The sequence below is a fragment of the Mycetomoellerius zeteki genome, unplaced genomic scaffold (genome assembly GCF_001594055.1).
Source record: "Mycetomoellerius zeteki isolate Tzet28-1 unplaced genomic scaffold, Tzet1.0 scaffold79, whole genome shotgun sequence".
Taxonomy (NCBI): domain Eukaryota; kingdom Metazoa; phylum Arthropoda; class Insecta; order Hymenoptera; family Formicidae; genus Mycetomoellerius; species Mycetomoellerius zeteki.
Genome location: NW_017257819.1, coordinates 413,672 through 431,225, shown reverse-complemented (window position 1 = coordinate 431,225; position 17,554 = coordinate 413,672). Strand labels below are relative to the sequence as shown.

The window sequence follows — 17,554 nt, the reverse complement described above, 5'->3', positions numbered from 1 at the left end:
AAACTATAAGCAGTGATATATGCTGAAGATGACTTAAACAAAGTCGAAACGTTCGTATTAATAAAGAAACAATGTTATAAACTTATCATTTGGTATCATTATACATAAATAGATATATGCTAAATTTAACTGCATTTGCTCTCAATTGTCCATATCTCACGATATGGAAATTAATTCTATATGTATGAATTATATCTTAAAATTATTTCTATTATCTATAATATAATAAATCGATATCGAAACTCGACAACAATATAATTGTAGCTTTTTTGTATTTAATGTATTTAGTAATTAGTATTTTACATAAAAAACAAATATTTTGTCAGTTTATATCAATGTGCTATCATGTAACTTTATTTAAATACAGTTTTTATTTTAATAAGATTTTAATTTGTGATTTAATTTCTAAGATACTTGATATTTTTCTTAAAAAAGCAATCGTACAAGATTTAATAAGAGTATTCGATCTCTTAATCAACAATTTTTTCATTATTTTTTAATTAAAAAATTAGTGGAGAGAAAAGTTGATAACACATTATTCATCAAGAAACACTTTTTGTTTATATATTTATGTTTAACAAATATCTATACATAACAATGATCTTTATATATATATATTAATACAAAGTCCTATTGTTTTAAAGTCAATATCATATATATCTTTTGACTTACTGTTCCTTCTTACCAAGATAATGATGCTTAATAAATCTATAACCTTGCGTAATTTGTGCACCTTCATTGACAAAGTGGCAGGCAAATAAAAGCATGTTGCGTGGCTGCACCTTGATTGCAAATCTCATGAACATTGCTGAATATAAGCATAAGGCTGAAAAAAATCAGCATAAAGTCTTAAAAACTGATACCAGTAAATAAGAAACAATTACAGAAATTCGAAGAGCTATTCACATATCAATTTTTATAAATCCTACAATAATATAGAACAAGTTATAAAGATTCACATAGTGAATTTATCTTCTATTCTATAGTTGAATACAAAACAATTAAATTAAAAAACGAAACAAGCAATATTCCATCCAGTGCACAGTGGATGGCTTACATTGACTTACATTCTTCACTTACTATAATTTATTTCTTTGAAGCTTTATTATTCGAAATAGATATTGTTATATAATAAGAACACTGATTGCCAAGTATGGTTTTCACTCTAATTTTATTAAATTTTACTTAAATTATCATAAATCTTATAGCTAGCATAAATATGAAATAAATATCATAAATGTTGCAAATTAATAGAAAACATATTTTATAGTTAACGGAAAACAGTTTAACTAGTATGCTTACTAGAACTTAATAAATAAAAATCATTAACGCGAATTAGACAAATAGATATGTAAATCGAATCCTTCAAATACCTTGAAACTCGTGAACAAGATGCAATGCATGTAATAAGGATAATTGAACTAACCAAAGGTCATTTTACCACTAATGTACTTGGGATCCCTCTGGATATCGGAGATGGCAGCAATCGGTATCGCCCAATTAGCAATGGGTCCCCAAAAGTGCGTGCTAAAAAAATGTTATCATTCATTACGTAATATTTAATGCATACATGCACTGTCATGACCTGAATAAGTACTGATAATTCAAAATGAGTCCGACTTGACGTTCACACAATTCATACCGCTCCATCGATGTTAAAACTTAAATGTGTACAAATTTAATAATTCACATTCAAGTTACACACAGGAGACATTAGGCAGTTTACTAATTATAGTTTTTATATATTCTGTACGTAGAATCTAAGCGATTTATAATGAGATTCACAATGAATACAAAAAAATCTTTCCTGTATTTAAAAAATTATATTAAAATAATAGGGAATGGAACAGTTACTATTCTGTTACTTCTATAGTTACAATTTGATAATGTTGCAATTTATTACGACTATAATGATAATTAACTGAAATTAAACGTTGAAATTACGCTAAAGTTGGGAAAGTCACTTTGAAAAGTAACTTGCATCATACATACGCATTTATTTTTTGAAAAAAGTAGTTTATAAGGAGTAATATTACTCTTTATAAGTAACGACTAAAAAATAACTAGTCACAAATACCAAGTTAATTTTTTCAGTAACGAGTGTCTTTTCCAACTTGTTACAAGTAACGATCATTCGAATGATTTTCTAACCGTGATGTTACCATTATAGACATAAAAAAAATTCATCATTGCTAAATCATTATTATAACAAAGTAATGACAAGATAAGTCTTTTAACAGTGTTAAAAGAAACTAATTATTTTCATTCCCTGAAAATAACACAGCTAGAATCATTGAGAATAAAATAATCAATTTAATTTTCTGTTTAAAACAACAAATATTAAAAATATTATTTACTTGGATCTTGACAATGAGTTTATAATTTTGATTAGACTTATCTGTTTTAACATTTTATGTCCATATAATTTTAGTAAGCTCGTCAGTACATTCGTATTATTTCCTTTAAAATATTTCTATACGCTTGCCTATCGGATATTTGTAAGGTTCACAAAGACGCTTAAATATGATGTATTACATCGCTCCTGTAAAATCTAACCCCGCAAACACAATACAGTGGTAAGTCTTAAGCCTTAAGGAATTGACCAATCAGAGTTGATTATTCTTCTCACATTCGACTGTGATTGATCAATTTTTTAAGGCTTACTATATTGTATTTGCGAAGTAAAGGATGAACAACGCTGCTGAAATTATATCAACAACTCCATCGTCAAGATAATCTATCTCTAAATTCATGTCAACTGAGTAACTTGAATTGGATGAAAATTATTTACCTATTTTAATATTCTACGAATCATTCTGTTCATTCTTTTTGTTTATATAAAAAAAATTAAACAAGGACAAATGATGCTTACGAGCGTTGTGGGCTTCAAGTCGAACGCACTTTTAAATGACATAATCATCACTTGCCTCATAAAATAATCGCGAGTTTCCTTACTCTTGAGAACTTTCATAAAACGATTCATCTTGAATGTTCGTGTTTTCACACCGAGGGAGAGAAATAGCTTATGTAAAAATTCGACGAGTTTGGACTTCGATTGGGATACGGTCTATGGAATGCTCAATGCACTGTAGTCTCTAGTCTGCTGTAATCATAGTGCACGGGCTGCACAGGGACTAAGGGACACGTCAGAACACATGGAAAGAAATAGAGAAGACAGCGGCACTGACCGCGCCAAATGCTGGTCTCGGTTTAAAAAAAGTCTAAATAATGTAAAATTACATAATTATAGACAAATGTATATAATAGCGTATTCGAGGAAACATGAATCTCGCAATGTTTTCATGCCTGCAGAACAATGATTGATTGAATAAAGTCGAAAGTTATAGCGATTTAAACCACTTGATACTTTCGCTCGGTTAGTCTTGGTCATTTTAATTATTTTGGTAATATTGACAGTCAGAATTTCTCAAGTAAAGTTCGAACACCGCTTAAACAATTTTTCGTTATCTTCCATACTCTGCAGGTATGCTCCAAATAATGTTATTAATTTGATTACCGATGCAGATGAGATACTAGAAGCAGAGAGAAGCCTGAGAGCGGCCATGCCTGGGATTTAGCTGCAACCTTATTTTGAAGCGCCTCTATGTCCACAAAACGTGGACATTGAACTACGTAGCCAACGTCCACGATCCCGTCGGTAATGTCGACGATTTTTTGATTGTATTCTTCGCTATGTCCACGATTTTCGGTCCGTTAAGCTCATTCTACAATTGCGTAAGCGTAGTTGTAAATGGTTGTAGTTGTAAGAATTGACTAATCACAGTCGAATATTCTCCTCATATTTGACTGTGATAGGTTAATTCTTACAACTACAACCACTTACAACTACGCTTACGTAATTGTAGAACGGGCTTTAAAGCCATCACACGTATGTACAAAAATTTTAGTCGTAGCGTAAGGCCGTAAGCAGATCGGCCAGTCACAGTCGAGCGTTTAAAAACGCGAGATCATAATTTTGATTGCGATTGGTCGATTTGCTTGTGACCTTACGATTACGATTAAAATGTTTGTACGTGTGATGGCCTTTAAGCCTAAGACACAATACGAGGGAATAGCGATAGCGATAGGAATAACATGATTTCAACTTATCAGAAATCGGATATATCGGAATACGCAGTTTCTGATAGGTTGAAATCGTGTTATTCCTATCGCTATCGCTATTCCCTCGCATTAGCTGCGTTCAGCAGACTTAACAGTTTTGCAACCGTTTTATGATTGTCTGCTGAGATAGGACCATTCTTCTAGATCTAAAAGTATGATCCAATTAGCGCGAAGGAAATTTCCAACAGTTGCAAAACGAACGTTCTGCTGAACGCAGCCGTTGTGTCTCGGGCTTTATTGCTGTTTTCGCCACCGTTGCGTCGCTGCGAGCTGCTGCCGCCGTTTCCGCAGCCGCCGCCGCCGCCACTGCTGTCGCCGCTCGATGCGTCGTTGTCGCACCACTGAGTATCTCATTTGATATGTTAGGGTCGTGTTTGCCGTTGGAGACTGTGACAACCGTCGAATCGCATTACTACGTATCGTGCACATCTCATCGTCCGTCGTTCTCGTGACTAATAGGCGTGTCGTGGTCGGAAATCGTGACAACTGCGTGAGAGTGCGAATATCGCACGAATATCTCACCTCAAAAGAGAGACGGAGAGAAAGAGAGAGAGAGAGAGGGAGAGAGAGGCTGCGCGACAGGGTGAGTTTCTTTGGTAAGAGAGAGGCCTGTTCCAAGCGAAATCATGAAAGTAAGTCGAGATCGTCTTTGCGATAAATGCGTTGACTCTTAAAGAATATAAAATATGTGGATATAAAATTTCGTTTATTTTTATCCGAATAAGTTCGATCTCTTGGGTTTATTTTTGAATTCTGATACATTGCATTTGCGATTTAAAATGTGCAAGAAGATTCGGAATTTCTTCGTTATTCATTATTTAGTTATGTTGCAATCTTTTGTAACTTTGTTTCTATTTTTCAGTCTTGATTTATGGTCCTAACATATCCAATATTTACTAAATTCAATATATTAGATATTTTAGACGATAAAATGTCGAAAATAATTTTTTAAGAGATAATGTAAAATTATTTTTTTGCTATCTCTGATCTTATCTTTTTAATTGTTACGGAATATCGTAAAGAAAATGTTACAATTTCGATCATATGGTCTATTGACGAGTTACAGCGTTAGGTATGAGAGATTTTTATAAAGAAAGTTCGAAATTAATTCCTCAAGACGAAAATACGCAAATGCTGTGCAAAAGTTTGTTTCTTTTTGAATTAGGAAACAATTTCTTAATAAATGTAATATTCGAAAGAACGATATTTTATTCAAGATATATATATATATATACGGATATTTATTATAAACACTTACGATATAAGCTCATGATTAAGTCATTACAGATCTCGCGACAAATTTGATGCATTAGACAATTCGTAGAGTCAATTTACTACATTTCCGATTATGAATCTTTTTATTCGGCTTTTCGTATTTTATTTAGGGTTCTGCATTTTTCTTTTATATTTTTTCCTTAATTTTAAATTTAATTCTTTATCTATGTTTTATAATTGTTTATAGCTAAGAACATTATCACATTGTTTATTATGTAATTTATTTTCTTTTTTTACTTTTAATATATATTTAGGTATTGAGATTATATACATTTAACTTTAAAAGGAATTGCTAGTTCTACATTCTACTGTAATTATCACGGCATAATGTTATTATTCATTGTTAAATTTACCATGTATATGCAAACAAGCAAACTGTTATTGTTTCTATGTTTTTTTAAAAAGACTCAAATATTTTTCTATTTTAATTTAGTTTTAATCATTGAGATACATATACATTTATACATATTTTGCAGAGTTTAGGACAGAAATTTTTGTAATAAACATTTTAAAGGTTGTATTTACAAGGACATTCATAAATTTATAATAAATTTCAGTCAATAATAAATTAAAGAAAATAAAAATTAATTTGATAATATAAAGAAAATAATTGATAATATAAAGAAAATAATAGTTAAAGGAAATAGATTTTTTGGCATAACTCAAATATCTTTATTAGATAGTTAAGAATCAACTAGATATTCATTAATATTATTATTTGTTAGTAAGAAATATCTTATCTGAAATTATTATAAACATTTGTGACATTGAAACAGTATTATTTCATCTAACAAAGAGTATTAAAACGAATTGCAACGAGAGAGAGAGAGAGAGAGAGAGTAGAGAGAGAGAGAGAGAGAGAGAAAGAGAGAGAGAGAGAGAGAGAACGAGAACAGTAACTTATACAAGATTACAATCAACAAATAACGTTATTTTAATATTATTTCGTATGTAATTTTAATTTTAACAACTTACTTTTATTCGACGCAAGACATGTGAATGTCGCGAAATAATTATAAAGTAAATCAGAAGTATTCATGGATATTTATTGGACATGAATATTCGTGTTATTCAATTGAATATTTTGTTGGATACTTGTACCGTGTAGGTTGTTCAATTTATTAAAGAAAACAAGCGATTTACGTTGGAGTTACCGCTATTGACCATCTCGCTATCCTTTTCTGAGCGTATGGGCGCGGTTCTGATCCTATAATACTCTGTTCTACTTTGTAATGTCTCCGTGCTATTCTACATACTTCGCGTTGATTGTTCCCGTTTATTAAGACAATAAAAATGTCAGCGAGAATCATCTTAAATAAATATTAGTAAATCTATCACATTTGTCAATTTGAAATTAACGAAATGTGAGACTTGCGAATTGGAACTTTCTAAATAAGATATTTGAGAATTATTTGAACTTTTAAAGAATAATACAAATTAATAAATATAATTAGATGAATTCTTTATAATCATGTCAAAATATCAAATACATATGTAAAAACCGAATAAAATATTACAGAACACTTTCTATTCTGATTGAAGCAAAGAAGACTTCTCAAGTAATCAGTGGTAATAATATAGAATCAGCTAGTTTTAATTTGAATGTATTATAAAAACTAAAAATGAAGGATATACATATATTTAATGAGTACATTAATTATTATAGTATTTTGTTGAATTTCACTACTAATTACCGTATTGGATATATTATCGGCTATCTGTCTACAAATTTTTTTGAACTGCTTGTGTATAAATACATTAAATCAATCCTTGTATATAATAGCGTTATTAAAATATCAGAGACATATATTTTAAATTGTATAATAAAATATACACAGGGTTAGGAACATTACTTCATAAAATTACTGCGTCACCGTTACTGTACTTAGAAAGTAACGATTTGTTACTTTTCTCGTTACATCTTTGTAATGTTAAAGTAAGATGTTAGATTTAAAAATTACGTTATGTAATAATCAATATTAATTATAAAATCAGTATTAAAATTTAAAATTAAAAAATTTAAAACTTTATATTAAATTTATATCTTAATAAAAGAACAAATTTTCGATAATTCTTCATATTAACATTTTTATTTTGTAAATGTCCAGAAGTGGTATTCCACCAAAAACCGCGATTTTTTTTCAATAATCAACAAAACTAGTTATAAAAAGACATGTATATACAATGTTTTGAGGGGGTTTGTGGTTTTTGTGAAAAAAATTCTATTTAAGAAATTAATAAATTTTATCTTTTATATTGAAATATTGATGTAAAGTCTTTTAGTCTTCTACATTATTATCTATATTAGCCATGAGATCGAAGTAAAATATTGGCAAGATGAAAAAAATGCATAGAAACGTTCATAATGATTAGGAAAAGTGCGTCGCGAAACATATATTCGAGCATATGATCTTTTCTCCGATCATATTGTGATATTTAGGAACACATCAGGCCAATTAAGCTGGATATTTTGTGTATAAGCGTATACGACTTTTCGAGCGAATCGAGGTCAACCTAACTTCTCTCTTGCTAAGGCTGGGGCGTCCAACTTTTCATATAAATTGAGGTTCACCCATCTCCTCCCCTCTGCCTAGGAGTAGACTTTTCAAAATGATCAAGATCTACATCACACGTCTCTATCTAAGAAGTTGGATGTTCCTATATAGGGGGTGGGGAAGTGGGATAGATCCATGATGGAAGGATTAACGTGGGCTGCGGTCCGATTCACACTCACAACGCTTAAAAATCATTTCATCCTTGTCGTTTGTCAAATGTTGAACGAAGACAAATAATGCTCATGAGCGTTGTCAGCATGAATCGGACCATGGCCATAGTGTGCTCAGTTTGTAAGCGTCTCTCTCTAATTCTCTGCCCTCTCGTTTGTTCGATGCCGCCCCACTCAGCTTTCAAAGTTCGATGCACGCGCAACATATTAGACAAAGATAAAGATTACCCATCCCGTATTCTTTCCCTTTCTACTATCTAACATTTCCACTTACAGGAGCCTCTATGCCTTGTCTACTCTATGTATACACACGCACATCATTTAGATTCGGTCTGTTTTTATCATATACTATCTAGTACTACCAACGTTTGTTCGGGGCTACGATCCACTTGACGCTATAAACGCTTCGAAGCATGCTCCTACTCATGAGCGTCCAGTGGGGGGAGCATTTGCCCCCCCCCCCTTGGTCGAGAGACGCGTGTTGTATAAAAGTGCGTGTTAAAATTTTAAAATACAAAAATACAAAAGAAAAACAAAAAATGAAAAACCCAAAAAAACGAAATGCCTTCCTCGACATACACCTACCTTGTCGTGGTGAGGAAGCTTTTAACTAAAAGGTGTAAACATTAGAAATGAATAAGTGACGAAAAAAAAGATCATTAACTCAACACTGTAGGGTCACCAAGGAAGGAAATATTTGAACATTTTTTTCTTACGTGTGTGTGGCAAGACTGCCCCCCCCCCCCTCAGAAAAAATCCTGCTTATGCCCATGCTCCTATCATAGTTTCTACTCAATTTAATGCGCTCATTGGAGTGAGTAATGGCGCGGTCCCATGATGCGGAACGTATACGCAATGCGGAATTGGCGGAACGATGTCCGTCCAATCGCAAGCATTTCGTCAATATTGCGCTCCGCCGATATGTTTTTTCTAAACCAATCAGCGTTCCGCCAATTCCGCATCATGGGACCGCACCAAAAGAGTTATAATAGGAATTGAAACACATTTCAGAAATATATATTCAAAATATCTATATACTTTTTTTTTAGAATTTTTCATAAATATGAATTCTTAAATATTGTAAGATTCGTAAAAGAATCAAATTTTCTAAAAAGTTATAAAATTATACAGAAATTGTAAAAATTCTGAAATTTACATAAAAATTTGGAAAAATTATTCGAAAGATCTGGAAAAAATTTTCATCAGGTTTATAAAATTTTTCTCACAATTTTATTTGGGCAACTTTTAACAATACATCGTATTATCTTTACTGTTTTAACTGTGATACTCTAGATTTAGATCCTCTGGATGGATTTTCGACTAATTCAAATTTCAATTTAACCAAAGATTTTATTTAAATTTATAAGGAGAAGACATACTGTTTTATATTATAATATACAGATGACACAATAGTCAAGGTAGATAATCTAGCAGATAGTAATAAACTATATATCATATAAACACTACAAATACTAATAAATATAAACTTACAATATAGGAGAAAGGGGGGTAAGACGACGAAGTGGGCAAGATAACGAACTGTTAATTTTTTAAAGATAATAATAGATGAAAAGCAGATGCTTAACTCATTAAAGGCTTTAGGTAATAATACACAATCTCTTATAGTTTGAATTCAATCCGACTACAAAAATAGATAATACTTTCATTTTTTTAATAAAATTGCAATATTGTATAATTAAAAGCGAATACAATAACATATTAATTTTTTTATTTTTCGCATTACAATGGTTTTATTAATTAAATAAAAATATACAGTAACTGTGGATAAGACTCGCGCATGGTTTACCCAAACTGAGCACACTATTAGCTATGTTTACACCGTGCGCTTAGTCCGCGACCTATACAATAGGTGTTTTTGTTTAACCTACAGGATAATCAAGAACATCTATTGTATAGACCGCGGCCTAAATGCACGATATAAACGTAGTCATTGGTGTTTTCGGCTCGACCAGATTTCCACTAACCTGGATTGAATTAATATTTTGTGCTCTCATATTGGTAGAGCGTGTAAGGACAATCAATAGCAAAGCATTTTCCAACCCAGATTGGTGCAAACCCGGTTGGGCCGAAAACGCTATATGTTAATCCCTTCCACCATGGGTGGATCTCGCTTCGTATGGAAAGTCGTAAGGTAAATGTCCCAATTAGTGACAAAGTTATCTTGTGGCGAAAAAGAATTAAGGTACCTGAATCGAATAAGGTCCAGCACTAAATAAGACCCACAATAAATTTATTACTTTAAAACTCGCTTTACGCCTACAGTATATGCTTAAAAGGTGTGTCATAAGAAGTAGATAAAAAGGGATTAAAGAATTGGAATCGGTAGCAACACGTTTGTTTAACACAACAAAAATTTGTGTGTATGAGCCATTTTTATAACAGTCCGCTGCAAAATTTAATAGTAAACAATGTTTTATAATTCATTATAATATTATTTAACTTTCTAGCTATGGAAAATAACAAAACGTATAATAAATCAACCTAACTAAGACTCCTTATAAATCAAAAAATAATGAAAGAACAAGGGCAGTAGGAGTCAAGCGCGGGAGATGTTGCGCAAATAACACGACTATCGTAGCGTGAAACTTCTTTATTTTACTAAAGCGCTTACATGTTTCGGCTCATTTTTGAGCCTTCTTCAGAGATAACTAATAAATTCACATACATAGAATATAACAATTATTAACTATTCATGGTGATCTTCCTCACCTCGAGAGTATAAATACCAGAATTAAATCCAGATAAGAATGCAGTAAAAAAGAAAAAAGGGGGGAAAGAAATTTTGAAATTCTCGAAATAAAGAAAATGTAAAACTAATGTATCAAAAAATTTTTTTTTTGGTGAATATAAGTATTTCTTTTAAACAATGTACTTATTAAATAAGGCCCACTTATGTGACATTATTATAGCATTATTATTGTTTCACCCGCGACGAGCGGTCTTGTAAACTTGTGCTCGTGTACGCGGTTGCGCTCTCGGCAATAAAAGAGACCCTCGTGTGTAAAGAAGGAACACTTTATTGGATACTATAGGCGAGTACAGCGGAAGCGACATGCGGAAAGAACGAGCGTGACAGAGTAGGTTGTATATGCAAGTAATCTAAAGCTGGTTCTACATTAGTCGCATCGCAATGTTGCAAGCGTATCGCAAGCGTTATGATCCAATCAGAGTCGAGCTAGCTTGATGTTGATTGGACCGCAACGCTTGCGACGCTGCGATGCGACTAATGTAGAACCAGTTTAAGGCCGGAATCAGACTACGCATTGAAGATTGAGAATGAAGATTGAAAAATTCAAATTTGACCAATCGAAACGAGCTAAAATTTCTTTGTCCTTATTGATCAAATTTCAATCTTCAATCTTCAACCTCAATCTTCAATGCGTAGTCTGATTCCGGCCTAAGGACTTTCCCACTTGGGCCTTCCCTGCCCTTTCTCACATTGTCACTGGTTACGTTTACACCGTGCATTTAGGCCGCGGCCTATACAATAGATGTCTTTGTTTATCCTGTATATTAAACAAAGACATCTAAACGTGTAAACGTAACCATTACTGCGAATGACGATAGGTGCGCGAACAAGGGGACTTCCGAACGTATTTGTAACGTACACCTGTCTCTTACGAATAATAAAATACGATTAGAATAAGTAAGTGAGAGTATCTCGGCTTATTGTGAAATATACCCTCCGCTCCTACGGAAGAAACAAAAGTACGTCCGTGCGGGATGACGGTTCGATATGAAACTTGAAGTCGTTTGTTTAACAATTGCGCATCTCATTACCCAGTGAATGCGCTCCTTCGTTTTCCTAATTGATGGTTTGATGCAATCCGAAGCTCAGCACGGGCATAAAATTGCCCTCCTCCTTTTAGATTGTCGTCCCGACAATCAAGGCTCGACGATTAAACATATTTCCGAGGGACTCGAGTTTCATTTCTGGATTTTTGAATCCTCGGACTTTAATGCTTTTAATCTATATGTATGTATATAATTCTAGTAATAAAATGGAATTGTATATTGCAGATGATCTTTTGGATCAGTTTTCCCCGTTCTTCCTGTGTTTGGGATAGACATTGACGATATGGTAAAGACATTTGACAAAGTGCTATGTTATTTATTTTAATGTTTTTAAGAATTATAATACAAGTTTATATGGATGTCGATAATAATCGAGAAGTATATATGAATAATTATTTTTAGGATGCAATATGGCCTCAGTACTTTGGCATGTCTCTGGAAATTGTTTTCTTTCACCAATCTTCGTGTTACTCTTGCTACTGTGTCCACACAACTCCACAGGTTAGTAGAAAATACATTGAACAACTTTTAAAACTTTCTACGAATTAGCCTAGGAAAATTAAATTTTTTTTGTGTTTTGGAAGCAAAGTTTCTATAAAAGATTTGTTTGCGGGAAGTTGTTCGAAATGATGTATTATACAACATACTAAAAGTTCTGATCGTCAGCATAGACTTGGAAAACTTTCCAACTTCAAAAAAATTGATCAAAAATGCGGTTTTTCAAAAATATTTCAATAGTAACACTATTTTTTGGGCCGCTTCCAATTTGATTGTAAATCATGTAGAGTTGATCATGTAGAGTTTTTTATTTAGTATTTGGAATGTAGAATCACGTAGAAAATGAATTATGTGCTGAGGGAATCATTCAAAGTTATGATGAATCATTATTTTTTAATCTCTTTTAATTCTCTTTTTTTAATTCTCTAATTTTTTAAGTCTCTAATTTTTTAATTCTCTTTAAATCATATAATTTTTATCTATAACAAAATATTTTGTAGCTCATTAAATAAATAGAAAATAGGAAATCTTGGCCGTAATGGTCTAAGCTGGGATCTTTTTAATACTTAACTAATTTAAAATGAATTAATATCTACTATATATGTACATACATATATACCATATTATAGTCATTTAAATTACGCGCCGAAATTTTTCTGGACTTAAAACACAGCTAAACTATCGACATAATATCACAATTAAATTTTTGATGCTCAATAGCCATCTATTAGAGAGATCTTAATAACAAATATTTTGTGTTATGATGTTTACTTTCATAAATAATAGATTTTATATGCTCTATTTTATATATGAGGGTCGTTTGAAAAGTTTTGAGCCTCAACATGAAGATGTGAATGGCATTACTCGTCAAAACCATTCTGGTACTACAATCGTACATGCTTTGAAAGATACCTGTGAAAATTTTAGCCATTGTGGACGCTCAGTTGTTGTTTGACAGTCATTTGTGTCAGTCGATGTCAGTGATTTTGTAAAAATGGAAAAAATTGAATACACATTTCCAAGGCTCTGTTGGAGCGGTTTAAGCGAAACGAGTCGGATTTTTTGCGACGATTAATAACTGTTCATGAAACTTGGAACCACTACTTCACTTCTGATACGAAGGAATAATCAAAACAGTGGATTACATTCGTAGAAGCCTATTTTGCAGAGCAAGACGCCAACTATTATTTGAATGAGTTAAAAGGAATGAAATCATCGCTGAGAAAAGTGTATCGACTATTAAAAGGAGACTACATTGAAAAATAAAATTGAATTTGATTGAAAAAATACTTGTTTCTATGTTAGGCTCAAAACTTTTCAAACGACCCTCGTATATAAATATATTTATATTAGTTAGATTATCATAGTCATTTACACGGTTATAACATGGTTGATGGTGTGTTCCCGGTGGCGGTGGATGTTGTCGTGGGATCCATGAATCATCGCATCCTCCCTCAATTCAGCCCGCGAGATATTTGATGCACCACTACCACAAGGCTACTTTTCATCACTGCCACCACCACCGGGAGGACTCACTGCCAAAACACTAAGTACGTCTTGTGTCCTTTTCTATTACCTTCTTTTTGATACCTGATCCAATTGCAAAAGATTATATCGATTTAATTCACAAGCGGACCGATCAAGCAATTTATATAAATTATAATAATTTTTCCTGATTTCCAGAGTGCGACCAAAAATTTGTAAGCACTCCCGATGGACCTCTGAACGGAAGCTTTCATGCGCCGACGTTGATCAACCCCAAAGCAGAACCACGTCAATGCGTTTACACATTTCTTGCAGGGCCACGTCAGCGTGTCGAATTAATTTTCACGTCGTTTGGCCTTCGAGGAAAACCGCCAGAGTGAGTCTTTGTTTTCATCATTTTAGAGATTCTCTAATCAGAATTACGAAATATAACGTCTCCAATTTTGATTAATGCGTATTTTTCAGCAAACTATATGAAATAAGTGTAATACGAATGTGATAAGACTGTATATGTTAGGCTCAAAGACCAGAAATGCTCATAGAGCGAAAAAATTGACCACAACACATTATGGCTTTTGAGATTCAGTCATAACATGAAATTCGGGGCCATTTCAAAAATGCTCACAACGTGTTCTGGCATATTTAAAAAGATGATAAAGTAAAATCCATCTTTTGATAATCAACTAATATGCATTCTGGCTAAGTTAAAATGTCACAACGCGTTCTAGTCGTTTATTGTGAATATTAGGTATATAACTAAGTTCCCGCCGTTAATTATTAAAATTCTTTTATTAATACAAAAAAAACATCAATACGATAGAGAATGCCATTAGCAGTCAAAGTTAGATGTTTCAAATAATATAATATATATTCTTTATTAAATCAATTTATTTCAGATATGACTGCGCGCCGAAACTTTCGGATTTTCAACACAATCAATCTGTGAAACGCTAATAATCCCTCCCTAAATTAAATTAGAAAAACTGTAAAGAACTTATTGTGAAAAATATTACCTCAGCCAGGGTCGAGTATCTTAGCCAACTCGGTCACTGAAACTTCGGAAATATTCTTTGCAATGACTGATATGTATAGAGAGAACGCGTTATAAAGCTTGCGTGTTTTAAGACTAAACAAATTTAATTATTTTTCTTAGCGGCCACTGTATAATGGTAAACTTTTTTCTCCTTCAATCTTATGCAAAAATAAAGGTCTGTGCAAAAATTCAGTCTGTAGGTACTTTTTCCGAAATCCGAGGTCAAATCCTATAATGACTGTACTATCATTTTAATTTTTATGTTAAAAAACCTTAATTTTTACCGATTTTTTTTCATTAGTCAAGAAACTGAAACTGAGACCGGGACACTTATTCCATATTTTAATAAATCATAACTGGAATCGAACTGAAATAACCTTTCGACCTGTCCTGATTTTGAGTTGCAAATTTTGTGATGCCCTGTATAACATTATTTGATTACCTATATATGTAATATTATTTGATTACTTTTCAATATAGATGTACTTGTCTAACCGTGATATTCTCTTACATATCAATTATAAAAATTTATAATTGACGCATGAAAGAATATTATTTATTTCCCTTTTTTTATGGAAAATGTAATGATTGGCACTTGATAAAGATGAAAGATAAAAAGAGATTTAACACTTTTATTATACGAATTATATTTGACAATTTTTGTGAGTAAATGATAGAAATTCATATAAGAATACATACATACTTGTTCATACATATGTGTATTGTTTACATGCATATTTTTCCTGACATAGTGGATCTGCTGTGGGAGAATTACCAGCGTAAGTATTGATAAATTTATAAGAAATTATGCTATTTATCAGTTAATAGTAAGTATAACTTTTTTAAAAAAATTAATGTTAGGCGATAAGAGTACGAGCTTCTTAAAGGAAAAATTGTTACACTAAATTAATGTCCATTTTCATCAATATAGATTAACTTTAATCTCGGTTCAATTTATTCTTCATCTTTTTCTAGTTCTAAAAATTAGAAAGATGAAGAGTAAATTGAACCGAGATTAAAATTCATCTACAATGAATGGAAACAGGTATAAAGAATGAAACCCAAGTACTTCTTTATATGATATTTTTACACTATAAATTCTAAATAGCAAGAAGGGATGGAAAAGTTACTTTGTAAAAGTAATTAGTTACAGTTTTTTTCTCAAAGATTAATTAGTTACCGTTATAATTGTTTTAAAAATGCACATTTTAATTGCAATTATTTGCAAAACTAGCCGGTCTATACGAGTATGTTTCTAATTGCACACAAATATAGAGAGCATTTCAATTTATTTGTATTCAAAATTTTAGCACATTCGTAAGAAAATCATTTTATGCAAGTACTACCTTAAAGCAAATTTTAAACATTTTGTTGGGATTTCCTTTATTTTAAATAATTTTTATATTTCTTACTATTTGCACATTTTTAAATTATCAAAAATAATATACCTTTTTGCCTTTCGCTTTACATGAATGATTTAATTTGTTTTTATTTAAAGAATATTTCGATTTATTAATTGGTAAGAAATTTTCTATAAAAGTACTATAAAAGTAAACGATTTAAACTTTGTTTGATTTTAGTTGAAAATGCTTTTATTTCTTGAAATATATTTATAAAGGATTTAAAATTTTGTCAAAATCTGAATATATTGTGAAACTCTGTTTTTATTTTTTGAAGCAATCATGGTAATTTTAATAAATTTAAACTTATTTGTAATTGTATTTAATTCCATATTTAACGCAAATCTCATAATCTATCAATTTTCATTTACTAAATATAAGCAAATTTAAATTTAAACGTACAGAGAATGAATCTAAAAGTTACGTGATATACTCTCTTTTTCAGCTGCATTCATGAATATCTGGACATTTACTCGGAGATACGATCGGAGAACACGACTAAGTTAATAGAGACACCGTTTGGTGGACGATTTTGCGGACCAATTCCACCACGTAGACGTGTTTCTCTTTATCAAGGAATTGCTCTCAGTTTCTATACCGATAAGAATGTCACGACGCCGAATATTTTCGGCGGTATTTACAGATTTATCAACGCCTGTAAGTTTTGTTTCATATTGTTTTTAAGACATTTAATTGATAATATGCTCAAATATTTGCAGTCGAATTTCCGTATTCATTAACGTATCAAGATTCGAGTCCTAGATTATCAGAGAAGTGCGACTGATGTTAAGTGTTCTGATTGGTCATTGCAATCATGTGATTAGCAGCCAATCATGAGACTGATTTCTTGATATTACAAATGGCTGCTAATTAATTAGACACTTTTTGTTGTCTGGGCTAATAGACGTGTTGCAACACATCTGGTAAAAGATGCTATGAAAAAGATAGAACACGTACAGAAAAAATAATTTATGTTACATATAGTTGTAAAGTACTAATGAGAACAAAATACTTAATATTGAAAACATAATACTTAATACTTAATATACCATCCCTATATAAGCGCATAATATTATTTAATATGAAGTAATATTTTAGGCATATTCTTAGAATATTAAATGTAACATTTTAATAATATAATATTTTTAAAATTATATAATATTACATGATATTCTCGAAATATTAATGGAATGTTATATG

The 17,554-nt window shown here is 31.6% G+C and overlaps 2 protein-coding genes across 8 annotated transcripts in view; one reads left to right on the top strand and one right to left on the bottom strand.

The window, feature by feature from the left end:
* Window positions 1-633: 633 nt before the first annotated feature.
* On the bottom strand, window positions 634-3,498 carry Mpc1 (mitochondrial pyruvate carrier). The gene is made up of 3 exons (XM_018459117.1): window positions 2,928-3,498; window positions 1,427-1,527; window positions 634-826 (listed from the first exon to the last, which is right to left on the bottom strand). Exons 1-3 carry the CDS (start codon window positions 2,981-2,983, stop codon window positions 669-671), a joined length of 315 nt encoding a protein of 104 aa, XP_018314619.1. The 5' UTR covers window positions 2,984-3,498; the 3' UTR covers window positions 634-668.
* Window positions 3,499-4,424: 926 nt separating this feature from the next.
* The window catches only part of LOC108729795 (cubilin), a 37,329-nt gene continuing 24,199 nt past the window's right edge, over window positions 4,425-17,554 (top strand). For 2 of the 7 annotated variants that reach the window (XR_001936950.1, XM_018459096.1), the window contains exons 1-7: window positions 4,691-4,754; window positions 12,164-12,224; window positions 12,341-12,439; window positions 13,900-13,986; window positions 14,120-14,297; window positions 15,707-15,733; window positions 16,800-17,011. Coding sequence is in view for 6 of the 7 variants with exons in the window: in XM_018459096.1 (XP_018314598.1) it covers window positions 12,349-12,439; window positions 13,900-13,986; window positions 14,120-14,297; window positions 15,707-15,733; window positions 16,800-17,011 (595 nt within the window). In the remaining variant the exon portion in view is untranslated. Of the gene's footprint in view, window positions 4,755-11,752; window positions 11,790-11,829; window positions 11,852-12,163; window positions 12,225-12,340; window positions 12,440-13,899; window positions 13,987-14,119; window positions 14,298-15,706; window positions 15,734-16,799; window positions 17,012-17,554 lie in introns of those variants that run through there. The other 5 variants (XM_018459098.1, XM_018459099.1, XM_018459100.1 and 2 more) reach the window with 5 other exon arrangements.

What these genes read in the sequence shown, in the direction of transcription:
- Mpc1 (XM_018459117.1), bottom strand. Translation starts at nt 2,983, where the DNA reads ATGAATCGTTTTATGAAAGTTCTCAAGAGTAAGGAAACTCGCGATTAT. An exon ending in ACTCGCGATTATTTTATGAG is followed by an intron (nt 1,528 to 2,927) that starts GCAAGTGATGAT and finishes ACATTTTTTTAG; the next exon opens with CACGCACTTTTGGGGACCCA. An exon ending in TAGTGGTAAAATGACCTTTG is followed by an intron (nt 827 to 1,426) that starts GTTAGTTCAATT and finishes GATTTTTTTCAG; the next exon opens with CCTTATGCTTATATTCAGCA.